This window comes from Oreochromis aureus, linkage group 6 (genome assembly GCF_013358895.1).
Source record: "Oreochromis aureus strain Israel breed Guangdong linkage group 6, ZZ_aureus, whole genome shotgun sequence".
Lineage (NCBI taxonomy): Eukaryota > Metazoa > Chordata > Actinopteri > Cichliformes > Cichlidae > Oreochromis > Oreochromis aureus.
The window spans coordinates 34,469,608-34,494,710 of NC_052947.1; the positions used below are offsets into that span (position 1 = coordinate 34,469,608).

Sequence of the window (25,103 nt, forward strand, 5' to 3'; positions counted from 1 at the left end):
ATTAAATACGCATCAATGACACAAACCTTGTTTTGCTTTCTTTTAATGAATCCATTCAGCGTTGATTTGATAAAGTTTCCAGTTTTGGAGAGTCTGCTGATTCTGCCTGTTTTTCAGATTGTGGAGGAGAGAAACGCACTGCAGGAGCAGCTTCAGGCAGAGACAGAGTTGTATGCTGAGGCTGAGGAGATGAGGGTCCGTCTGGCGACGAAGAAGCAGGAGTTGGAGGAAATCCTCCATGAGATGGAGGCGAGGCTCGATGAAGAGGAGGAGCGTTCTCAGGGACTGTTAGTGGAAAAGAAGAAGATGCAGCAGCAGATGCAGGTCAACATGTCTTTTTCACACTGTTGTTCAGTTGGAGTTGTTATTGCTCAGGTAGCTGTGCTTTCACAGTGTGATAAAGCTGCTGGAGAAACTGAGGGTTCAGTCTTTTCATGCAGGAATTGGAGGAACATTTGGAAGAGGAGGAAGACGCTCGTCAAAAACTGCAGCTCGAGAAGGTTACCTGCGAGGGAAAGATCAAAAAGCTGGAGGATGATATTCTCGTAATGGAGGACCAGAACAACAAGCTGCTGAAGGTAAGTACTGGAAATCAGCATTTTTCGAAGACATTTTAATATAAGTAAGTCACTTGGGAAACTAAATACATCTCCGGCTTTGTGATGTTTTGTAGGAGCGAAAGTTGCTAGAGGAGAGAGTTGCAGACTTCAGTGCTAACCTGGCAGAGGAAGAAGAAAAATCTAAGAATCTCACTAAGCTCAAAAATAAACACGAATCTATGATCTCTGAATTAGAAGGTAATCATCTTGTATGCATTTTGAACTGTACTCATAGCACATTTCTCAGATACATCATTGAGTGGTATCTCTCTCGCACTAGTCCGCTTGAAGAAAGAGGAGAAGACCCGTCAGGAGCTGGATAAAGCTAAGCGCAAACTGGAGGCGGAGTCAAATGACCTACAGGAACAGATCGCTGACCTGCAGGCCCAGATCGCTGACCTCAAAGCTCAGCTTGCAAGGAAGGAGGAGGAGTTACAGAACGCCTTGGCCAGGTAGTGTCAGACTGGTAATTTTTCACATATTCAGATTCATAAGAGTAACTGTGTACAGTGTGTATTTATTTCTGCAAAATAACACTAAGTTCTATCAGTTTTAATAGTTTAATGTACTCTTGATTCTCACAGGTTGGAAGATGAGACTGCCCAGAAAAACAACGCTCTGAAGAAGATCAGAGAGCTGGAAGGACACATCTCCGACCTGCAGGAGGACCTTGACTCTGAGCGGGCTGCCAGGAACAAGGCAGAGAAGATCAAACGGGACCTTGGGGAGGAGCTGGAGGCCCTCAAGTCTGAGCTAGAGGACACTCTGGACACCACTGCCACACAGCAGGAACTAAGGTTAGTCATGCAAATACAAAAATATGTATTCAGAGGAATTTATAAAGTGTATATACTAGTGACTAACAAAACATAACCAAAATACACAATGCATACTTAAAAAAATACCTACATTATCCATGTATCGGTCTACAGAGCCAAACGTGAGCAGGAAGTGACCCAGCTGAAGAGAGCCATTGAGGAGGAGAACCGGACCCACGAGGCTCAAATACATGAGATGAGACAGAAACACACACAGGCTGTTGAGGAGCTCAGTGAGCAGCTGGAGCAGGCAAAACGAGTAAGGCCACTATTTTATGAATCATTCTTAATACCCAGCTGTCCTTTAGCTTTTTATTTCTTTAACTGCATATTGAGGATTCTCTTTATTTTCCTCTGCTCAGGTAAAGTCAAACCTGGAGAAAGCAAAACAAGCTCTGGAGAAGGAAACGTCAGAGCTAACTATGGAGGTGCGCTCACTGACCCAGGCCAAGCAAGATGGGGAGCACAAGAGGAAGAAGCTAGAAGGTCAGGTGACGGATCTTCAGTCCCGCTTCAACGACAGCGAGAAGCAGAAGGCTGAGATGACCGAGCGCTGCTCCAAGATCACTGTAAATCACTAATTATTTCACTACTCCACATGGAAAAAAATGTGAATTGTTAAAAAAGAATGCCAAAAAATTACGCTTGAAAAAAGTAACAAACACATCATTTTTATTCCTGTACAGATTGAACTGGAGAGTGTGACAAACCTACTGAATGAAGCAGAGGGAAAGAACATCAAACTGAGCAAAGACGTGTCCAGCCTTACCTCCCAACTCCAAGACTCTCAGGTAACCGGACTTTTACTCTAAACATGTTGTTAATAACAGCACACAAACATTTAGCCTTTGCTGTGACGATGAAATATATTAAACTTTAGAACAAAAGCACTGACTACTGAACTCTTGTGTCTAACAGGAGCTGCTGGCTGAGGAGACACGCCAGAAACTGCAGTTCTCCACAAAGCTGCGACAGGCGGAAGACGACAAGAACAGCCTACAGGAGCAGCTTGAAGAGGAGGTGGAGGCAAAGAGGAACGTGGAGAGACACGTGTCCACTCTCAACATCCAGGTCAGAGGCCGAACTCTGTTGATTAAGACTTTAAGAGAAGTTGGCGGGAGCAAAATAAAGATAATATGATGGGAAAAAACTGGAGCGATGTTGGAGTGAAGGTTTACTGTAAGCAGGAACCTAACTGAAGCTCAAAACAAGCACACTCTTGTACCATGTAGAAGATTCCTCTCTGTTACATAACAGTTTTGCTTTGTGTACAGCTATCAGATGCAAAGAAGAAGATGGATGAAATGTCAGGCAACATTGAGCTGCTGGAGGAAGGAAAGAAGCGTCTGCAGAGAGATTTGGAGGCAGCGAACACTCAGTATGAGGAGAAGGCCTCAGCATACGACAAGCTGGAGAAGACCAAAAATCGTCTGCAGCAGGAGCTGGAGGACACGCTGATGGATCTGGACAACCAGAGGCAGAACGTTTCAAACCTGGAGAAGAAACAGAAGAAGTTTGACCAGGTCTGCTAAACCAGAAAACAAGCTTTTAAATATCATTCATGGGATTGAGCCTGTTTTTAGAATTTCACAGTTAATTGAAGTCAAGATTGTGACTTTATTATATAAGATTATATGCACAGTAAAACAGATTTGTTAAATTCATAGTTATTTGTTTCTTTGATCTCCAGATGCTGGCCGAAGAGAAGAGTGTCTCCAGTAAATATGCAGATGAGCGAGACCGTGCTGAAGCTGAGGCCAGAGAGAAGGAGACGAAAGCTCTGTCCCTGGCAAGGGCTCTAGAAGAGGCTCAGGATGCCAGAGAGGAGCTGGAGAGAGCCAACAAGGCCCTAAAAGCAGAGATGGAGGACCTGATCAGCTCCAAGGATGATGTGGGAAAAAATGTAAGTGTTGGAACATCTTTCACTGGTCAATAGATCTTTAGGATGAAAATCTGTAGTTACAGGTATATGTTTACAGTGTCAAGAGCTTTCCAGTTAATTTCAAATGTATTGATGCAAGGTCCACGAGCTGGAGAAGTCCAAACGAGGCCTGGAAGCCCAGGTGGAGGAGATGAAGACGCAGCTGGAGGAGCTAGAGGACGAACTGCAGGCGGCTGAGGATGCCAAGTTGCGTCTGGAGGTCAACATGCAGGCTCTGAAGGCCCAGTTTGAGAGAGACCTCCAGGGAAGAGATGAGATGGGAGAGGAGAAGAAGAGGCAGCTGGTCAAGCAGGTAAATAAAAGCCTTCATTCTTATACCAGAAGAATGTGAATGATTTATTATCAAAGAATGCCATTTCAGCATCAGTAATCATTGCAATGATGCACACTGGCTGCAGGTCCGTGAGTTGGAGACGGAGTTGGAGGATGAACGTAAGCAGAGGGCCACAGCAGCAGCAGCCAAGAAGAAGCTGGAGATAGACATGAAAGATCTGGAGGGACAGATCGAGACAGCCAATAAGGGACGTGATGAGGCTATCAAGCAGCTCCGCAAGCTCCAGGTGAGTGCAAAGGACATTGAGAAAATTCAGCACAGAAGAATTTATATAAATACTGTATAGGTCTTTTAGTTGTCACTGTAATTTGTTTAGATGCATATGTACATTAAAGCATATGTTGTAGTGGAGGTTTATATTTTAAAGGGAAAATGTTAAGTTTTTGGATTTTTTTTTAACTTGGAAGCAAACACAAATGTAAAACTTAACTTGCTGTTTGCTTGAAATAAACTTGTAGATATGTAGATATACATCTTCTTAAGGGAAAATTCCCCAGTTTTGGCTAGTGACTGTGACTTTAAAGGGAAAATGTCAAAACACTAAAAATAAGATATGATCACTAAGAGAAGCACTTGAAAACAGGACTTGGTATCATCAAACACAGATCATCTGCCTCAAGTATTGTAAGTATACTTGAAACATTATCTGATGTCTTTTCTCTGTCTCTGTTTCTCTTCATCCCTCCAGGCCCAGATGAAGGACTACCAGAGGGAGCTGGAAGATGCTCGTGCTGCTCGAGAAGAGGTGCTGACCACCGCAAAGGAGAGCGAGAAGAAGGCCAAGAGTCTGGAGGCTGAGCTCATGCAGCTACAGGAGGTAAGGCTGTCGATTCCTAACAAGGCAAGAACCTCTCTGGGAGCCGAGGCTCAAAATAATGAATGTATGTGTGTTTGCAGGAACTGGCTGCAGCTGAGAGAGGACGGAAGCAAGCAGAGGCTGAAAGAGACGAACTGTCCGATGAGCTGGCAAGCAACACCTCTGGAAAGTAGGTGGAGGGTTCACTCTGTTGCTTTATCTGTGTAGTGAACCATGAAAAACAAAGATGGTGACATTTCTTACCATGCTCTCTGTGCTCAGGTCAGCCTTGTCAGATGAGAAGCGTCGCCTGGAAGCTAAGATCGCTCAGCTAGAAGAGGAGCTGGAGGAGGAGCAAAGCAACATGGAGATCCTCAATGACAGGCTGAGGAAGAGCACACAACAGGTGATAAGACTGTAGCAGACATGATTCATGAAGTGTTAAAGCACTGTGCAGAGTTCTCACCCCTCTCTTTGCGCGTACTCCACCCACAGGTGGATCAGCTGAACAATGAGCTGCAGACGGAGCGCACCACCTCCCAGAAGAACGAGAGCGCTCGGCAGCAGTTGGAGCGCCAGAACAAGGAGCTGAAGGCCAAGCTCCAGGAGATGGAGAACCAGGTCAAGTCCAAGTTCAAGTCCTCCATCTCTGCCTTGGAGGCTAAAGTGGCACAGCTGGAGGAGCAGCTGGAGCAGGAGAACAGGTCAGGGACACATAAACACAGAGCATACCGTATGTTTGATGAATAAAAAAGAATATACTTTTTTTGGTGGTTTTACCTTCTTTAAATTGTATCAGCTATACTCATATTAATTTCCTCTTAACTTGTCCATCTTGTCTCAGGGATAAGCAGACAACTGCCAAGAATATGCGCCAGAAAGACAAGAAGCTCAAGGACTTGATGTTGCAGGTGGAAGACGAAAGAAAACAGGCAGAGCAGTACAAAGACCAGGTACAGTCACGGAAACGTTTTTGTGCACGAACAAGAAAATAAACGCAGCTTTGATTGTGTTCGTCAGTACTGAGTTAGCGTATTTGCTTTGTTCATTCACCAGGCGGAAAAGTCAAACACTCGCATGAAGCAGCTGAAGCGGCAGCTAGAGGAATCGGAGGAGGAGTCTCAGCGCGCCACAGCAGCCCGCAGGAAGCTGCAGCGGGAGCTGGACGAAGCCACTGAGGCCAACGACGCCATGACTCGCGAGATCGGCTCTCTCAAGAACAAACTCAGGTAGGGTAAAACACCAAAGGGTCGTTCTGTTGATGGAGGTGATGTTCACCTGCTGTTTCCATGATGCCACAACAGGACACAGACATTGCAGTAAGAGGTTGGGATGCTGTGTAAAATGTAAATAACTGAATGTAATGGTTTGCAGATCAGTTTAACCTGAAATACTACAAAGACAACAGGCTAGGTCTCCATGGTAACTTAGGCTTTAACATGACATAACCTGGTCGGGAGCAGGTTATGTTCAGAGTTTTGGCTTAAAATCAGCTGGAGGAACCACATTTTCATTATTACTTGTTTTAAACCATGCTTTGCATACAATATAGACTCTGTGGTGAAGCACTATGTTTTTATATACATACCTTACTAAAACCACTGAATGAAGCTCAACTGTATACAATACTATGCTCATCTTATTTGCAGCCCGAGTGTTAGTGAGGTCTTTAACAGCAGCTCCTTTGATTGGTGGTACTCAATGTATCTAATTTTATGCAGAGGAAGTAAAGGAGCTAAATGGCACCAGCCCCCTCCCTTTATATGTGAGCAGACTCAGAGCCTGAAGCAGAAACTCTCTCGCTTGAAAGTTGACTGTTAAATAATTTTCATGGTACCAGTTACCTCTGAATGAAGTTTTAGGTTTTGTCAAGCCAGCTAACACAAAGAAACTCTGGCTTCGCTGAACTTCCTTCATAGTAAAACCCTCGAGTCTCAAACTGTGCTGTTGGAAGAAGAAACTAAACCTGTTAAACATATTTTTGACATGTTTCTCGCATCAAAATTTAAATAACTGTATATTTGAAAAGCAAAATTATCAAAATGTCTCGGTTTCAAAAATCTAAATGTCGTCTCTTCTGCTGCTTTCAATCAAACAGGCTTCAAATTATTTGCAAATCTCAGCATTCTGCTCTAACATTTTATAAAGCATCCAAACTTTTTTGTAGCCACAATTGTACATGAACAACACTTTTACAGATTTACCAAACTGTAGACAGGTTAAAGCACATTTATTAGTTTTAACTGCTCTCAGTTAATCTACATTTCAGTGCTACAGAGCATAATTAATGTCATTCAAAGGGATGTAAATGAAGACTTTAAGCATTCACGTTCTTTCTAAACTTGATGAGCGGAAACAAAACAATCATGTCCATCTCTATTCCAGAGGCAACCCTGAACCCAAGGAGTAACACAGCAGGTATCTCTGCACCTAAAAGTTACCCCATCACTATTTCTCATTAACATACCGTAACTTTTCATTCCCCGTGCACACCCTTAATGCTCTCATTTCTTTCACTGAGCCTAACTGAGGGAAATGTGGCTATCAGAGATGTAACTGAAAAATTCTGAGTCCCAAGTCATATTACACCATTTGGTTTCCATTGTACCCATTTCCTGGGGTCATATTTTTCCTCAGTGCTTGGTTTAACTGCCGTAAACCAAACTCATTTTCCTGACCAAGGAGTTAAAATGAGTTACAAAGATAACCAGCGTGCTTTACCCGTAACCAAAGCACAACCTGTACATTCTGTACTTCATCAACGCTCCTTTTGCAGTGTGCAAACACCCAACTGGTTTTCGAATGAACTTAACCAGCACAGAGCCTATTGCATCCTCTCACTGTGACAATGTTTCTTTGTGTTTGTGTCTTGTGTACTTCTTTGTCCTATTTTAGGCGTGGAAATGAGCCCTCCTTTAGCAGCGCACCTCGGCGCATAGGCGGAGGCCGAAGGGTGGTCGAGGATGCCTCAGAGGAGGACGCCGACTCCCAAAGCGACTTCAATGGGACAAAGTCCGCTGACTAAGGGACTTTAAAAAAAAAAAAAATCATATATGAGAAATACTGTTCAGGGCAAAGCCTGCCACTTAAAACAAAGAATTACTTCAAAAGCCTTTTATGCTATCTAGCTCTTCCATATCACTTCAAAATATATTTTCCTCCCATTTCCAGAAGTGTACTGAGCTGTCCTCTTGTTTCAGAGCACCTTTTCCTGACACAAAAAAAAAAAAAATCAGGACATGATTTCAACTTAGTGGGGTCGTCTAATGGTTATGCTTTTGTGTGATTTGCTGTTTTTTTTTTCCTTTTCTATTTTCACTGTTTTTTTACTGCACTGACACAAACATAGGAGCCTCTAATTAACACCCACTTAGTACTTAAATCAGTGACAAAGTGTAAATCTACAGATGTAGAACTATTATCAGTTACTGTCGTCCTGTTGCCTGTGACTGCTGTTATTGTTCCAGAGCACCACTCTAGGGTTTCAGATTGGATGCATAGACAGATATTTCAATCCCCAGTCTGCTTCTAGTCAGCGGTGTTGTTTATTACCCCCACCAAGGAAAAACATTTTTAGCTTCCGTCATATTATTTGTGCCTCTCATGTGTCCAAATCTGTTTAGATACCCTGTTTTTGAAATGTTTGAGGTCAGACAAGGTTTTGGGTTACTGTTAACCAGAAAATTGAGAGTCACATATCAACATTGAGCACTAAGCAATGCTCAGATCTTCTTTCAGTAGCTTTCCTTTCTCCAGATTTACTGTACTTACAAAAAAAGTCCCTGATCACCCTAAACTAAGTCAATCTCATTTTATAATTTTCTTTGTATTCAACAAATGTTTACATGGCACTTTTTGTATCCATTACTTGTTGAACCACCTGCACAAGAAATAAAGAGCTTTAAAAAAAAAAATAGTTTGACTTTCTCCTTTTAATGTTTCTGTTTTGGTCAGTAACTCACATTATTCACATCTGCTCAGTTTAGTAGAAAAAGAAAAGACAACTGCAAACCAGCAGGACAGAAGTTGGGTATAGTACCTCAGGCACAAACAGTTTAAAGTCAGCATACAGAAGCAGCTGCAGGCATCCTAAACACAAACAGCCAGTACACAGTGGTTACAAGGATTACAACTGGAAGTAGCTCAAGGAAGATTAAAGAGGACCAGTTATGCTTCTCTTTACTTTCTGTCACACTCATAGACGAAACAAGGCCAAAGTTTCAAATCATGAGGTCAACTTACGTGTTAGGATTCCCTGTGAGTCAATATTTCTAGTTCAAGACTGCTCTAAAGACTATTTTCTGTCTACTCTGTATGTCGTTAAAGAGGATATCCTTACGGTGTTCATTTCAGGGAGGTTCAAAACTTCCGTTTAGGAGGGAGCAGCCATAAGAAAAAAGCTGAGAAGACCTACAATAACTTGTTTCAGGCAGTGGATAAACTCGGACTGCAAAAAGGTCCTGAATGAGACAAATGATGATTATTTTTAACTGTGTGTCCTTCATAGCGCCTCGGTTACACTCAAGAACATTAATATGACTGTAGAAACGAGCATGACAGGCCCCCTTTAAACTGTCCTGCAAACAGGAGGACCTCCAGATTTCAGATGTTACAAGTTAATTCCTACACAAAGGCTACAGTGCAGTATACAGTGATAGCTACTGTATAAAGGTCATATTTAGATATGCAACTTTAATATTTGCTTAATGAGCTGCTGGATGGCAGTAGTGACAAGATCTGTTTAAACAGAAACATTTCAGGGAAAAACATAGCTGTCACATCAGAATCGCTCCATTTCCTAATTTCAGAGAGTCTTCTTTATACCTACACAAATATATGAACAGTCCTAATTTGACCATTTCAAAATCTATTATTGCTTGTGATGTTTACCATATGTCCACCATATAAGTCTAAATGACAGAAAGAGATACTATACATTCAAGTGCACATGTGCCTGTCTAAAATATACTGTCAGCTACCATCAGTAAAAAGGTTTATGGTAACATTAGATCATAAATCTGCAGCATGATAAATTTTATCTCTGAGGCAGAAAATTTATAAGCCCAGTAAAGCAGAAAATAATTGGTCTGTGAAATGGTTGGAGGGAGGTAATGGGAAGGACCCGAATGATAATGAAATGGGGTCGGGGGGTATACTAAATGCTATTACTTTAACCACTATGAAGTGGCACCCCTCTCGATGAAATTCTGACCGAGATGATGATCTGTTTCAGTATTTTAACAACTGGGTCAGCCGTGGCACTGCAGCAAAGCAAGGGCCCACAAACTGAAGAAGTAACAGCAGTGATGAAGGCAGCGATGGCTGAAATACTAACACCAATTCATGGCAGGAAGTAATTCATTGTCAGCTCATTCATTCACCCAGGCTGAAATATTTTTAAACCAAAAAGATCAGTCTGTGTTCTTCAATACTTGATGGGAAATGATAAACACAGAAAAGGCCAATGACAAAGCGCTCAACCATGTTTTTCATATATATCTCAAAGTAAACAAACCTATTGCTTTTGTTATTTTTCAGTTTTTCCCCATTTATCACAGCTTTGGTTTTGACTTGGTCACAAACACAATATTTGCTCAACTTTTCCATAAATAATACTCCAGATTCTTGGTCCCTATACCAGGGTCACTTTCCAGTGCCTTTAATTATTAAAACTGTTCCTTACATGGATAATGATTAATAGGCTAGTGCATTACATTAGTAATGTAGGAGCAGAAATGTTTAAAAAGCCCTGCTGTGCTTGATCCAACCACAGAAAACACAGAAGGTCCATCATGAGGTTTTTTTTTTTTTTTAAGAAGTTACCCAACACAGCATTAGAGATATAGTGGAAGATATGCTGCGAATGGTAGGGTCCACAGGATGTAGTGCTGCCTCCTGTGATATGGTGTGGTACAAGCCTGAGAGAGCAGAAGTCCGTGCGTTAATGGGTGGAGCCTCTCTCTTTGCTCTGTGAGGGCACGGTGCAAGGACAATCAGCAGGACGTACGGCAACAAGGAAGACAGCTCAGCTCAAAGTCCAGGGGCGTCGTAGGAGGAAGGTCAGGAGGGAGAGAGAAAGGGAGGGTTTTTTTTCCTCCCCTCTCATAGCAGTATCTTGACCCCTCCCTGTGGAGACTGGGCACCATGGGAGATCCCTCTCGGAGGAGCTGGTCCAAACTCTAACCGTTTCACCAAACTGAAAAACAAAGTTCAACTCATGAGCTAAAGCTGTATATTCAGATTCACAATCTTTTTTCAAATGTAGTTACAGTCAAAAGCCTCAAGGCTTTGCATTTGGACTGTTGCCATCTTGTTTTTTGTTTGTTGTGTTTAACAAGCACAGGGTGGTTCTGACTGAGAAACCTATAACAATGCTTGTGAGTTAGCGACTTATTAAACAAAGTTAGGCAGCTAGACCCTAAAGCATATCCTGCTTTATCATTCATTTCATCTTCAATGGAGCCAGAATGTACAAAATGAACATCACGTTTATTCAGTAAGACTTCAAATTAACGAATGACTTTATAAAGTCATCAAGAACTTTTTGACTCATGTCATAAAAGTAAAGAGGGGAGCATCATTCTCCCATTGATCTTTTACAGAGTTCATTTTGCAACTACCGGAGATGCCCCCTGCTGGCCATTACATCATGACATTACACGATGTCACTGCTTGGGTTTAGGCCAACTTCATCTGGCTTTTCAGGCCCAGAGGCCACATCCATTTTTAACTCTGTTCCCCATAAAGATGACATTTGACAGCATCCCTGTGCTGATGTTTTGACACCTCAGTATGTATTGATAGACGTGGAAAAACGACAGTTAGAATAGTTACCAAGTTTTTCGATGCGTAGCTGGACAAGCAGAGCTCACCCACCCCAACTTCTGATGCAAACCCGGCCATTTTGTTCTATATGTAGGCCTGAAATCTGACAGTAACTGCTCAGATCATAGCAGAGCTTGAATAATATACCATAGGCTATACAAGTTATAATTGGTGTAGAGACCTATATATCCCAACATGCAATTACTCATTACTTCATGTATTGAATTGTTTAGCGACTAGCACTATTATCACCAGTTATTATTACCAGTTGGCAAAGTGGTGAAGATAAAAGTTATCAAATTTAAGGAAGTCAAAGTAAAGTATTGTGTAGATTCTGAAATATTCAAATAGCCATTAAGTTTTATTAAATTCTGTTAGCATGCAATAAGCTACTAAACTGCTTTCCAGGGGCAATCAACAAAAATAGAACAATAAAACTCCAAAATGCCAAACAGCAACTTTAAGAGCTGGAAATTAGGCAAACAGAAGTAACAAGGTGCAATCTGGATCCTTAAGAAGGCCAATCATAAAGTATGCAGATAGCTGCAAGTCAAAATTCATTGTGATGTAATTTTCCTTTAATTGCTGCAACTTTTGGAAGACGCTCAGACATAGCATAGTTCTAGGGTTTAAAAGCATCAGACATCACACAAGGAAACACAAACCTGAACTGTTTGTTAAGTAAAAAAAACAAGTAAATAAGTGTACTACTCAAAACAGATCATCTACTGTAAACTCATGATGACACATTCCCTCACCTGTCATACTGAGGAGGAGGGCTCAGGCCCACCGCCTGGAGCTCAGGACCTGCATCTAAACCCGAAGGACTGCCAGGACCAACTGTAAGTGCCGGTCTGTTGACGGATGTGTCGTACACAAAGTCTCGACAAGATGCCAACTTGGACTCCAAATTCTGGCAGGATTAAAATAAATAAATACATAAATCAATAATAAAGACATACAAACCAACATAGCACTTTCAGTCTAAGTATTAACTTTCTTACTCCAACTTTTCTGAGTAGTTCCCCAACGATGTTGAGTGCAGATATTCTAGCCGATGTAGTAAGCGGGGTCCCTGTTAGATTATCACCTAAAACAACAACCAGACATAAGCTGATAAACACATGGTATTTTAGCATAGAGGTACTTAATAACATAGTCAGAGTTTTATATTACCTCTCCGGATGTTGGAAGCTGGGGTTGTGACATATGAACTAATATGTTTGGAGGGTGTGACGGGGATGGAAGGATTTCCAGCTGAGGGTAACATCATATCAGGACGATCTGTGTCTTTGCCCAGGCTGCTGGATGGCCGTCTCTCCTTCTGACGTACAGCCAGCTCCTGGCGAAGGTCTGCCGCAAACAGAAGTAACAGAATTGAAACCATCTTCTAACCAACCACTTATTATAGTTTTTCAGAAGTAATTTATATTTGTGGAAAAAGCTGGCATATGGGGCAGGCAAATATGTACCACAAATATTAGCTGATTAGCAGTGACCAAATTTTTAAAATAAGATGGAGGTCTCCAAGATTCTCCACTAATAAAACCATTATTTCATTTGCTCTGCTGGATGAAAAAATGCTAAAAAGACTGAAAATATGTGCAGAAAACAGGGTGCAGTGTGTATATTGTCTGTGGTATTTAGAGACATTCCAATGTTCTCTAGTTAGAATTTAACAAGAGAAGTGTCAGGTTAAAGTAACTAACATCAGACATGTACCTTCCAGATTTCAAATCTAATAAACATCACAACAATGCAGTGTGTCTGGAATTGCTTCCAATAAAAACTTGCCACTTGCAATTTAAGATTTACATTCATTTTACATGATCAAATACAAAAGTAAAGGTGGTGCTGGTTGCCCAATGAAACCTGACGACCAACTGCTGGTTCAGTTTCTCACAGCACATTAAAAGCACATACAATATATTAACTGTGATAGTGTTCCACACTTTAGAAAGATTCACCAAGTGAATTTCCACAACATATAACACTAAAATATATGCCTATAGCTGTCGGTGAAGACCGGTTAAGCATAGACTCATAAACACTTGTAAAACCCATTAAATAATTTTAACTAGGTTACTAGTTAAAACATATCCTATAAAATTATTATATCTTAACAGTCAGATGTACAATAAACGGGAAGAACAGGACATAAATATAAATAGGAACTGCTGAATTAATCAAACTATCAAAATTCACTGAGTCAGCCATAAGAGAAATCAGCAGTTCTTGTGAACCTGAGAAGCTGCTTTGAGTGGATGATTGTGTGTATACCTCTAGCTTCGTCCTTGAGCCTCTGAACAGACTCAAGCAGGTTCTCCTTCTCATCCAGCTCACTTTCAAGAAAGGCGTTTCTCTCAATGACCTGGTTCATCCGCTGCTCAAAGTCCTCCAGAGACATGATGGTAGCCCTGAGACAAGCAGAGAGGACATATTGTGCAATATTGTGTATATACTGGCAAGTCTCACAGGCACTGCATGCCTGTGTGAACATGTACCAACTTTACTTGCCATTAAGCACTGACCTTTTGGTTCTCTCCAGGTCATCATTGGATTGCTCTAACTCTCTGATATACTTCTGCAGATGATCTCTAACTGCTCTGGTCTCTCCCAGCTCTTCCTCAAGTGTTGATATGTGCCTCAAAGCATCAGAATGCTGGACATCAAATTTCTCCTACAAAAAGCACAAGAACAAATGAACTGAAACTGACAGTGCCAGCTTGGCAAGGTCATGGCAAATTAATCAACACAGCTGCCGTTCTAATTTTAATAAGAAAAGATGACTATTTTATTAGACTTTGAGACAACAAACCCTTAAAAAAGTTCCCTCTCCCCATATTTGAGCATTTTTTAAAACACAAACCTGCATTTACTTTCTCCATTATGCTCCTATCCCCATGGACCACTGACTAAAATAGCAGTCAGCTGCTTTATACCCAGGCAGCAATTTTCCTAGTGGCAGTAGCAATAACAAGCTGAATGTGGGTAGGCTAAAAGCTGCTTGTGTGTGGGGTGTGTCTGTTCCAAATCCTCAATGTCACTAAGTGGAGCATCAGTGCTTCTGTCCCTCTGTTAAGGGCCACAGCCTACTTAAAATCAAGGTTGTCTACCTTTATGTTTTCCAGTTCTACGCGAAGCCGGTGATTATCCTGCAGCAGCTCTTTGTTTCGACCCTCACATTGCTTCAGCTCTGTCTCAAGCTCTGCCTCATAGTCCCGACTCATCTGCTGGAATTCCTGCAGCTCCTCTTGAGCCTCCTCAGCCCTGGTGACAGAGCAAATGTACAACACCTCCAAAATATCAGCTCAGCACATATTAAGGATTATATAACAATAACTACAGAAAGCAATTTACTAAAGGTAAATCCTCCGATTGTGTGCCTTTTTTTAGTACCTCTGCTCGTATCTCTCTGCTTGCTCCTTCCAGAAGCCCAGCTCCTCTTCTAGGGATGCAAACTTGTGTGTTGTCGGTTCTACCATGTCTGCTGCTCCGAGTAAGGATGGAGGGAGGGTTCAATCAAATTATAGCTTTCTCCTTTTTTTAAAATTACGTGCTTGTCTCACTTAGGGAAACATCATTACAAAACCGTTAGCGAGTGCTAACTTTAGTAGCTAACACAAATTACCTCCGCCGAACAGTTTTCGTCACATACTGATGCCAAAGAAGGGATAACCAAATAAATTGTTTTAAAGTTTATTTGTAGAAATGTAAAAAGGGAAACGGCTACTTTTTAATCTAAATGCAATGCCAGAGAATGCATATGCCCCGGCTAAGTTTTTAGCTAACTTAAGCTAATACAGGCAGCTAACCGATCTAGTTTGATACGTGACCCCAAAACTGTTCTAAACAGAACTAAACACACTCACCTGCATATGGTGGAATGATTAAAGCATGCTACAGCTAAGGGAATGTATTTCGATGTGAGGATATTTTTTCCGGATTTATTGAGAATTGCACAAACTAATCCTTCGTTACGTTACCACGTCGATCGTCTCGCCAACCAAATAAATACGAACCTTGAGTTCTTGAAGCTCATTGGGCAACACAGATGACGTTTTTAAAGATTAACCAATCATATAATTGAGAAGACCTGTAGGCCGGGAAGGCGGAGCCTCAAGCACAGTCCGTTGTTTCTGCTTTGTAAGGCGGTTATGATCTTTCATACACTGCATTTATAATAAAAGAAATTATTGTATAGCCCTCACATTTAGATTTAGATTTTCTTTTTTTTTTGTTTCAGTAATACTACACCGACTGTCTGACAGGGAAAGTGAAATGGAACTGAAGCACTTTTTTCTTAATACATGATAAAGCATCAAATGTTCTTGAGCTTTCATTCAGTCATCATTTATGTATGGAAAACATACAATGCTAGTGGCTCCACTGATGCTTTATGTTAAAAAAAAAACTGTATTTCAGAAATGGCTGATCTACTGTGATTTCCCCAAACAACTATCTCTAGGGTTTGCAGATGCAATGGTTTTTGGGGTTTTTTTAAAGAGAGAATAGGCCCAGTGAGCCACACCTGGTGAAAGAAGAGTGCCTATACTACTTTAAACTAATAGGAAGTAACTCAAATTACCACTTGTTCCAACCAAGGTATGCAGAAGAGCATCTCTGAATGTACAGCATGTCCGACCTTGAAGCAGACAGGCTACAACAGTATAAGTCACAGTGAGTGCGTCACTTGTCAGCTTACAACAGGAAACTGAGGCTACTACTCAAACAGGCTGATCATAACTGGATATCAGTTTGGAAAAAAGTTCTGATGAGTTTCATTTTCTGCATTTAGACATTCAGATGGTAGGGTCAGAATTTGTCATGAACAGCATGAAAGCATGGCTCCATCCTGCATTGTATCAATGGTTCACACTGCTGGTGGTGTAATGATGTGGAAGATATTTTGCTGCCACATTTTGGTCCCCTTAGTACCAGTTTGACATTGTTAAAACACCACAGCCTACCTTCAATATCGCTGATTTATGCTATGATTTCGATATGGATCAAAATTTCTACACCCTGTTGAATCTATGTCATTATAAATTAAGGCAGTTCTGAATGCAAAAGGTGTCCAACGTGCTACTAATAAGTTGTACCTATTAAAGTGGCCATGAGTGTGTATTGATTAAGTTAGAAATAAAAGAAAAATAATCCAAAATGGTTGTTCTGGCAGTGATACCATTAGTATTACAGTACTTGGAAAAATATAAATGTACCTTTCATGTAAAATGGAAGCTTTAGTGCAATAATTTGGACAGTTTAGGTCATATTTTAATTTTAGTGAGTGCAAACCAAAGTACATCATATACAGTATGCCAGTGCTGATAACTACACATTTGAAGACAAAAATGTTTTACAACACAAACAAAAGTTCCAGTTTTTATAATACCAAGAGGTCTTAATTTATTGTGACTTATTTTCAATAATTACACATGTAAACGAATAAAAACAAAGTGGTAAGAAGCTTCCCTCATTCTATAATAAAATGTAGGAAGCAGCTGTCCAAAGAACATGGCTCACTTTGATTTAAAGGCAATTTGGATCCTGAGCAAAGATATGTGTATAAAAACAAAAAGAAAAACTAGGAAATCCTATGTAGAAAAAATTGCGATACCTGCTCCACTTATCTCTGGAGTATTTCCATGCATTAAAGTAAGAAGGTAAGGTAAACTGTGAATTGGTCAAACTACAGGTTTGTAGGTTAACACGCTACAACAACTCCAATAAAAACAAGTGCAAAGGAGATCATCTCAGTGCATCTCTTCCATCAGATCAGGGTTTATCCTCATCAGGTCATCTCATCAGAAGTAACAAGGCACTGGAGGAAGACAAAATAAGTATGATGTTAAATACAACACATTTATTTTGGCTCCCATTAGAACACTCAAGAGTTTATCCTTACATGAGAGTAACTATTCTTCAGCCTTATCTGTTTCTTTGTTGTCCTTGTGAGAGCATGTCTTCTTACTGTCTAAAACATCAGTCTTCACCTGCCCCAGAGATCGCAGTAGACACATGGTGTCAAACCCCTCATCATCAGCCTCTTGCAACAACTCAAGCACCTGTGGAAGAGACATTTTTCAAATTTTCCAAAGAAGAAAGGAACAACACAAACAAGTGCCCATGCTTCACCCACAGTTTTAGTGTTGAGACGCACCTGCAGACACTTAAAGGACTTAAGGGCACTCAGGTTCTCATGCAGAAACAGCAGATAGATACTGAGGTCATTGTAGACGGGGGTGACCAGACCCAGAGCACCAAATCCTGGCAGCATCTCATAAGGCCGAAGGAAGCTGGAGCTTTGACGTGCTGGCCCAAGAGCAGCATACACCACTAATGGAGCAAGAATCACATACACTCCCAGGTTGATATAGCTGAGAAGCCTGAAGACACCCACTGCAACAAGCTTACACTGAACAGGAGACGGCACCATGCTGTCGTTCTTCAGCACTCCTGTCCGCAGGTCACACGGAAACTCATCCGTGAGAGAAGCTAGCAGGATGTAATAGCCAAGGTAGATACATGCAAGCAGGAGGATCAGCAGAGTCAGTCCCCGACATGCCAGGTACTTGACCACAAGTCTGTGAGAGAAGCGCTTGGTCTTTAAATACTGCTCCACTAAAGGGTATTTAAAGCAGCCTTCAGTCAGGTCCAAAGCACTGCAGCAGGAAAAAGGTAAATGAACATTTAGCATAATATAAAATGAGTTCAGTTTCATAGCACTTTGTGGAAAATAGTTTTCAAACTACATTTTGGGTTTTTTAATGATTACTAATATTCAAAAAATGCCCCACTTTTTATGTCAGGAGTGAAGGACAAGCATTTCTCCCTGCCAGCTTTGCTTCTTTAGCACTACCACAAGATGGCACCAAAGATGCAAAAAGTTAATTTGCACTCTTCAGCAGATACAAAACGAAAAGAATTCAGATGTCCTGTGTGCTGCTGACTACCTTTCACCAAATAGCAGGAAGACCCAGTTAGCAACAATACAATAAATGAAGCATTTAGCAGCTTAAAAAATGTCAGTGTAGGATGACTAAATGTTCTCTACATGAATACAAATATAGTACATTTCTCTTATATTTTGACGTGTACATATCAGAGATTCTTTTCATACCTTTAGATTTAGATTTTATTTATTTTTTATACTCTACAGCCCGATGACGAGTAAATGCGCCGAAATTTCGTTCTGGTGTGCACTAACAGTTATATGTTCTGAATAACAATAAAGTGACTATTCTATTCTTTTCTATTCTAAATGACGTCTCTATAAACTGGCTGCATGTATAAATTAGTAGTAGTTTGTGGTCAAAGTTCAAGGTAGCTCATACTATAATAAAAAAGTGGTAGACCCACTTTTTAAACAAAATACTTTCAGAAGACTTTGAAAAAAGAAGTCTCCCAGTCTAATCACCTGCCAAAAACTACAAGAGTAAAGCAGTAAGTACATTGACTATAGGTGATAACAAGGTGTTTACCTCTGTGTGCCTTCGGGTGCATCCTTGCTATCTAAAGAGTATAAATTCTTGGCTAGTCTGATGGCACGATTATAAAAGCGGTCTAGCTCATCCATGATGAAGCTGAGGTCAGAGGAGAGGTGCGGAGCTGCTGTGAAGCGCCAGAACAAGGCGGGGATGTACATGAGGATGGCCAGTAAGAGCAGGATGTATGGGAAGAACTGTGGAAGTCACAGAAAGGAAGAAAAATGTATTAGTAGCTTTATTTTGGCTAATATTCATTTATAATGTTTATTTTTTTAATATTATAAAGTAAATAATGTCTTTGCTGGTCTTTGGTGTCCTCGCAGATGTTTTAGGAAGCACTCGTTTGGCAAAACTTCTCAAGACTCACCAGATCTTGGTTATTATGATCATTAACAGGTTATGATGTGGGTATATACAAGGTTGTAGTTCGTTTCAGTGTCTACTAAGTAGCTGTTTAAATAAATTTGTAATGTGGCTAGCATCTGTTGAGAATATGAGACGTATTTAATTATGGTTAATGTAATATCTCATTTAAAAAAGCTATTCGAAGACCTACAAAATGAAAACTATTTGACTGTTTTACAAATGAAGAGGTAATTAATTAACAGAAGTATTAATCTGCCAATAAATTGTAAAAAAATAAATAAAAAATTAACAATTGATAATAAAAAAAACAAGTGATAAAAAATAGCATTTCATTAAATAGAAACTGACATATAACCAGCAATGGACTAGTTATAAATTAGATTTCTAGTATAATTAGATTTCAGCACCGTATTATGTTTATTGTGCAGGTATAAATGAACATACTATATGTGTAAAAGATTTATTGCACTGGTGTGTGTTACAATACAAATTCCTGCACTTTAACATAACAATGCACCTTTTTTATAAACATGTCCAGTGCATTTACTGTCTGTGTTTGGTTGAACTGTGTGTACCTTGTGTAGCCACAGTGGTGAGCTGTCTGCTTGCTGCTGCACTGCTGCCCAACAAAAAGAGTCCACGTATCCAGCCTGTCTCCAGGAAAAGTTAGTGGGAGGAAAGCAGCTGATCTGGGTGCCTGAGGACCCAGAGGAAAACAAAGAATCGGTGCTAATGGGCAACTTGTTTTTTCAGAAAAATAAATGCAGCCTTCTTTTTTCTGCACTCATGGTCCAGTTGCTTTGAATTGCTTTCAGCAGACTTTGAGCCAATAATTATGCCATCCCCTGTTGTGGCAGGGATTCAAATTATGCACAATTCAAAAAATGTCCCTCATACTCAAGGGACAGGAACATCTTCCATGTGTTTTCTGTTCATTAGTTACAACCAAACAAACCATCAGTTATTTTAGCTACAGCATCAGAGCAATGACCTTTTAATGTTTAGCGAAAGTGCCAATTTTGAAATTTTTTAAATAAAACAAAATAAAATGCTGTCCTGACTTCTTTTTTATACAGTCTGTGATCCTGTTGCGATGCGTTAACTAATGTTGTTACCTCTCCCATCTTTTCAGACACTTGTTTTGGTATTTTATTATTTAAGTAACTAACCTTTGGAACTAAGAAACTGGAACAAAGAAGTAAATTCACTACTTTTCTGCAATTTTCATACTTGGCCAAGCCACCCAAATTCCCAAACGGGACCCTGTGGCGTGCTGATGTTTGACACCCATCCTATGGCATCCCATTTCTGCTTAAAAATAAGCCAATTCGCAACTCAGTGTTTCTATAGCTCAGAAGACTTTCCCTCCTGCAGCTATTTTTTTCTGACTGCCACACTGTTTTTAATTGGGAACATTAATAATAGATTTTTAACCACTTTGCATTTCAACCTCAGAAGCACAACAGTAGTTCCCACAAGGCTTGCAGAGTAATGATCCATCTGGTCTGATTATCTTAGCTTTCTTGCAGGACTGGACAGACTAACTATACAAAGAGACTATGAGCATTGTGACCTAAGGGGATTATGTAGATTTGTGAAACTGCTGATGGAGCTAGATATCTGTTTACACTCCAGTGGGAGGTATGCAGATCAAACTTGTGCCATATGTGTTTGTCTTTTCTCGCACTCTTTGCATTCAAAAACAAGCTCATCAATGAAAAGAACACGTGTGTCAGCATGCCACTGTTTTCACCATCATCATCATCAGCACCAGCAGCTGCAGAGGCAGCAGGATGCTTGCCTCACCGTCTGGCAGTGAAAGGAGCGGAAGGGTGGAGACTCAAACCACACCTTCTTCTGTATTCACACCTCTGTCTTTCTGCATAGTAAAACACTCATCTTCACCCTACACTCTATGTCAGTTTGATTTTATTTGAGGAACAATAGGTTTCCCTGCCGGGATTGCATTTTTCCACATCATGAAACTGTCTCCTCGCACATTTAACTCACCCACTGAGACCTCCTGAGCAAAGGCGAGCGAGATGAGGAACAAAGGCAGTCCCACCGCCAGAAACGTGACTATTTTGTCCACAGCCAACTCGAGACGGATGCCTTTGTACTTGGTCTCTGTCGGGTCCTTTAACAAAAAGTCGGAAAAGACATACTCGGTGGCTACGTGTGCGATCGCCATGTCAGACGGGAACAAAAAGCCGGTGCCGTCTAATTGATGGGAGAGTCCGTTCCTTTTCAATTAAGCAAACAGCTTCTGGCGTTTCAACGATGTTGAGTCGCTCTCACGGTGGATAATGTATGTATAAAAGGACAGAAATAATGGACCCACGTCCGTTCACAACGGGGCTGACGGTTGAACCTGTTTCCCTGCCTACCCCCGACATCAACGGGGTGGGGGTGGGGTCTACCAGCCACTAGGGAGGGCTATTGTTCCGTTATGCTCACCTGCTCAAAGCTTCTTTTAAAAACAAACAAACAAAACAAGCCAACAACAAAACAAACTTGGGGGGGGGGGGCAAAGGTGGGGTTTTTATAGGGACATTCACTCCACATCACACCTATGCCAACTAAGAATAATTAATTAAAATAACACCCACATCACCGTACTCTGGAAGAAAGCTGGAAAGAATTCTGGCAGGAACAGAGAGAACATTCAAACTCCACAGAAAGGCCCAAGATAGTCAGGCTGAGGGTTTCCATGAGAAGATAAGTAATAAAACTATCAATAACAATATTATTAAGATACTTCCTACCAAATGAAAACAACCATTCATTCAACAGAGCTTCCTTTCAGAATGTAATACCACCATTAGAACACTGCATTGTTATGTTTTCATAAAGGTATAAGCAATGTTCTTTGTTGGCGGAGCATTAATATTTTGCATGTTTAATCTATAAAAACAATAATAAATAATAAGCAATAATAACATAAAAAGCATACTGATGGTATATGGTCTGAGTATGTATCCTTGGATGTTGTGACTATATGTCGTTTTTTTGTTTGTTTTGTCTCTGTGTGTAGAACACAAAATATTACCATAGTTTTAGTAGGCATGTGCTGGAATAAGTCCATGTGAAACTTATGACACACTGTGTTGTGACGTGTTGTAGAACAGTAAGTAGAAAAGTAAGCACTTATAGAAGTAACATTTAATAATTACTTGTCTAGCTCAATAACAGTCAGTGTGTTAGAGTCTATGACCAATGGTTGGTCCAGGGTGACTGCATCTTTTAAGCTCAATTATATTGTTGCACAGTGCTATATTTTGAAGTAAAGGCATGCCATGGAAGTAAAAGTTATTTCCAGCATTAATTTTGATATACGTTGACCAAACAAAATCACAAAGCTGCACATGCTTACATAATACATAAACATATGTAGGATGTAAACAATAAGACTGAAAAAAGGTATATTGCAAGGTAGGACTGAGTCAATATATTTGTTTGAGCAATGTAACATGTATATATATAAGGGCTGTAAACATGTGGAATGGAACAATAGAATTATGTACTTTGGATTATTATGGGGTTTTTTTTGACAGATTATGAAATTTACATAAGTAAATGATTAACAATAAATTCCCGAAAGCATGAGAATATCGCACATCGGATTTTGAATGTGAGGAAAAGGGTTTTAAATTAAATTCTAGATTTAAAAGGGAGTCAATGAAGAAGAGTTAGAAGAGTTCATCTGCAGGTAATAGCCTACATAACTATGAGAAACATTCCCTTATCCATTTTTAAATTTACACTTCCAATTTTAGCCTAAAAATCCTGTAAAATTAATATAATATCCTGTAGCAGTAAGAGCCTACTTCCAAAACTTTTCTACAATACACTTTGTGCAGTAAAGAATAAAACCCAAATATGTGACGCTAAGTATGAGATATTAGCCTTAAAGATATAAATCCCCAAAAAACACCAAAGGATAAAAACAAAAAACAAAAAAAAATGGAGGTAAGAATCATATCTTTAAAATATTCACTTACGACAAAATTGATTATAACAATAAGATATAAACTGGTAAATGTTTAATATTTTCCAATAGCTTAACTTCTTTATGTCAGCATCTTTTTTTTACTATGAAACAATGCAGAGGAGCTTCATTGTATGTACAGTAAGGTAAAGACCAGTTACTGCCCATCTCTGTTCATCGCACTGCTGTGGTATCCGAGGTGGCCCCAATCTTTGCATTCTTGGATGCCGAGTTGGTAGAATCTGAAGAAATAAGTCAACTTTGAATGACTTCCCAAGGAAGAGATGGTCTTTAACCTGTTCATGTCAAACCTCAACTTGTGTTACATTCAGTGATCTGTGTCCCCTGCCAAAACGTCAGAGGACTGTCAGGAGGAGGGCTAAGCCTCCATCATTGGTCCTTACAAGTCATGAACATGTAGATTACATTTCCGCCAAGGCAGTGCAATCTAAAAAGAAAGAAAAGACCAGAAGAAGCAAAGGTGCAAAGAAGTGCCCTGCAAAGCATGTAAAGCAGTCTATGGAGACAAAAGTGTCCAAAGGCCACTGAGGAGTGGATCAGCTGTGAACTGCAGCACCTGCTTCCATGAGACTTGTGGAGAAGAAAATGGCATCTGTGCTGATGATGGATTCTTCTGTAAAGACTGTCTCCAAGAATCTGTCTTTTTGAAAATAGAACATACAGTTTTTATGAAAATGCTCCAATAATTCATTAATTCTAGTTGTTTTTTTTAATGCCAGTGTTGTTATTCATGAATCATTAAATCAACACTTGAATGTGTTATGTTTGTGAAAATGAGCTCAAATTAAAGCTGATTGATTTGTTGTTGAATTGTTTTATCAGAAATGACTGGTGTCCCTTACAATTTAAATGGCTCATTTTAGCTGATGAGTGGCTCATCAGGCCCACTTTACCTGAACACTGCTCATCTCAAAAATGTGCAACAGCTCCAGCTGTTTCAAAAGCTATAGGGCCTGAATAATTGTAATTTATTAAGTTAAGTCAAAATTTACATATTGAAAACAATCCATATTAACAACAAAAACACAAATCACTCACTCAGTGCTTTTTGCAGGTTACCAAACGATTTGCCAAAAAGTGTCCCAGTTTAACTGATTTCATCCTAAGTCACTTAGATCATTTCTAAATCTTAATGTTTGGTTTATTTCTGTGCTTTATTTGTTCCTGAGCAAATTGATTTGGCTGAAAGTAAAGTAGGCTTCATAACTGGACGTTTTATTTATTTTTTTTAGTCTTACTTGAAGAGCTTACAGTATATTTTGAACTAAATATTTAAACTGTCATATCCCCTGATGGAAAATGTGCCATTCTTACTTTGCAGACTCTGAATTAAACATTAAAAATATTTTTAAGTGAGGAGGAAACATTTTCACTGGGAGTGGAAACAGCATATTAATATGTGATGATCCTGAAGCCTGCTCCAGAGATGATCAAATTATGTTTTAAATATTTGTTCAATTGTCTTCCAAACCCCAGCAGCCTATTCTAAGTTTCGTGTGTCTACTAAAATAAAAATAAAAGCATTCTAACATGAGACCTGTTTGTTACCATCGTAGCTGTACACTGTTTTTATTTAGAGAGATCAGGCTTGTGTTTCTGTCGTGTAGTGGTTGTGAAGCTTAACTGTATGAAGCTTATTAGACATTATGAAACAGATCATATGTAAAAGCGCTTACTTTTTAAAAAAAATTATCTTTCTACAATTATCTGAAATCTACTACATCATGTTTACTTTTTTATACCATGTCTTATTTCCATTGCAAATGTTAATAGCAGTTAAATTCAGAGGGGATGGTAGTTAAAACGAGCTGAGATCATCAAGGACGTTCTCTGAAAGTCCGGACTCCCGCGTGAACTTACGAAGTACGGACTAGCAAGAACGCGAGCACGGACTTGCGTACTTGAGAAACGGCCAGATTCAGAC

General features: G+C 40.0%; 3 protein-coding genes across 5 annotated transcripts in view; 1 reads left to right on the forward strand and 2 right to left on the reverse strand.

The window, feature by feature from the left end:
* The window catches only part of myh11a (myosin, heavy chain 11a, smooth muscle), a 30,628-nt gene extending 22,223 nt beyond the window's left edge, over positions 1-8,405 (forward strand). The window contains exons 23-43 of one of the 3 annotated variants that reach the window (XM_031753937.2): positions 118-324; positions 441-578; positions 674-797; positions 880-1,051; positions 1,184-1,396; positions 1,532-1,676; positions 1,780-1,986; positions 2,104-2,208; positions 2,336-2,488; positions 2,692-2,940; positions 3,108-3,320; positions 3,439-3,651; positions 3,758-3,919; positions 4,382-4,510; positions 4,591-4,679; positions 4,772-4,895; positions 4,985-5,193; positions 5,334-5,442; positions 5,546-5,718; positions 6,875-6,907; positions 7,385-7,520. In XM_031753937.2, the coding sequence (XP_031609797.1) occupies positions 118-324; positions 441-578; positions 674-797; positions 880-1,051; positions 1,184-1,396; positions 1,532-1,676; positions 1,780-1,986; positions 2,104-2,208; positions 2,336-2,488; positions 2,692-2,940; positions 3,108-3,320; positions 3,439-3,651; positions 3,758-3,919; positions 4,382-4,510; positions 4,591-4,679; positions 4,772-4,895; positions 4,985-5,193; positions 5,334-5,442; positions 5,546-5,718; positions 6,875-6,899 (3,159 nt within the window). In that variant the 3' untranslated portion in view covers positions 6,900-6,907; positions 7,385-7,520. Of the gene's footprint in view, positions 1-117; positions 325-440; positions 579-673; positions 798-879; positions 1,052-1,183; positions 1,397-1,531; positions 1,677-1,779; positions 1,987-2,103; positions 2,209-2,335; positions 2,489-2,691; positions 2,941-3,107; positions 3,321-3,438; positions 3,652-3,757; positions 3,920-4,381; positions 4,511-4,590; positions 4,680-4,771; positions 4,896-4,984; positions 5,194-5,333; positions 5,443-5,545; positions 5,719-6,874; positions 6,908-7,384 lie in introns of all 3 variants that reach the window. The other 2 variants (XM_031753911.2, XM_031753929.2) reach the window with 2 other exon arrangements.
* On the reverse strand, positions 8,404-15,342 carry LOC116331308 (nuclear distribution protein nudE homolog 1). Its single transcript, XM_031753947.2, has 9 exons — positions 15,187-15,342; positions 14,714-14,804; positions 14,431-14,584; positions 13,846-13,994; positions 13,595-13,731; positions 12,491-12,667; positions 12,319-12,404; positions 12,073-12,227; positions 8,404-10,685 (listed from the first exon to the last, which is right to left on the reverse strand). Exons 2-9 carry the CDS (start codon positions 14,797-14,799, stop codon positions 10,592-10,594), a joined length of 1,038 nt encoding a protein of 345 aa, XP_031609807.1. The 5' UTR covers positions 14,800-14,804; positions 15,187-15,342; the 3' UTR covers positions 8,404-10,591.
* Positions 15,343-16,569: 1,227 nt separating this feature from the next.
* On the reverse strand, positions 16,570-21,617 carry LOC116330485 (pannexin-1). The gene is made up of 6 exons (XM_031752835.2): positions 21,181-21,617; positions 19,746-19,867; positions 18,799-18,998; positions 17,478-17,979; positions 17,223-17,382; positions 16,570-17,138 (listed from the first exon to the last, which is right to left on the reverse strand). The coding sequence occupies exons 1-5, from the start codon at positions 21,359-21,361 to the stop codon at positions 17,233-17,235; spliced, it is 1,155 nt and encodes a 384-aa protein (XP_031608695.1). The 5' UTR covers positions 21,362-21,617; the 3' UTR covers positions 16,570-17,138; positions 17,223-17,232.
* Positions 21,618-25,103: the final 3,486 nt, after the last annotated feature.

Bases quoted from the DNA above. Each gene is read 5' to 3' on its own strand.
- LOC116331308 (XM_031753947.2), bottom strand. From the start codon at position 14,799: ATGGTAGAACCGACAACACACAAGTTTGCATCCCTAGAAGAGGAGCTG. The intron at 13,995-14,430 runs GTAGACAACCTT...TGCTTTTTGTAG, and splicing joins TAGAACTGGAAAACATAAAG to GAGAAATTTGATGTCCAGCA. The intron at 10,686-12,072 runs GTGAGGGAATGT...TTTGTTTTTCAG, and splicing joins CCTCCTCCTCAGTATGACAG to TTTGGTGAAACGGTTAGAGT.
- LOC116330485 (XM_031752835.2), bottom strand. From the start codon at position 21,361: ATGGCGATCGCACACGTAGCCACCGAGTATGTCTTTTCCGACTTTTTG. The intron at 19,868-21,180 runs GTGAGTTAAATG...CTGGGTCCTCAG, and splicing joins TGCTCAGGAGGTCTCAGTGG to GCACCCAGATCAGCTGCTTT. The intron at 17,980-18,798 runs GTAAACACCTTG...TTCCTGCTGCAG, and splicing joins GCACCCGAAGGCACACAGAG to TGCTTTGGACCTGACTGAAG.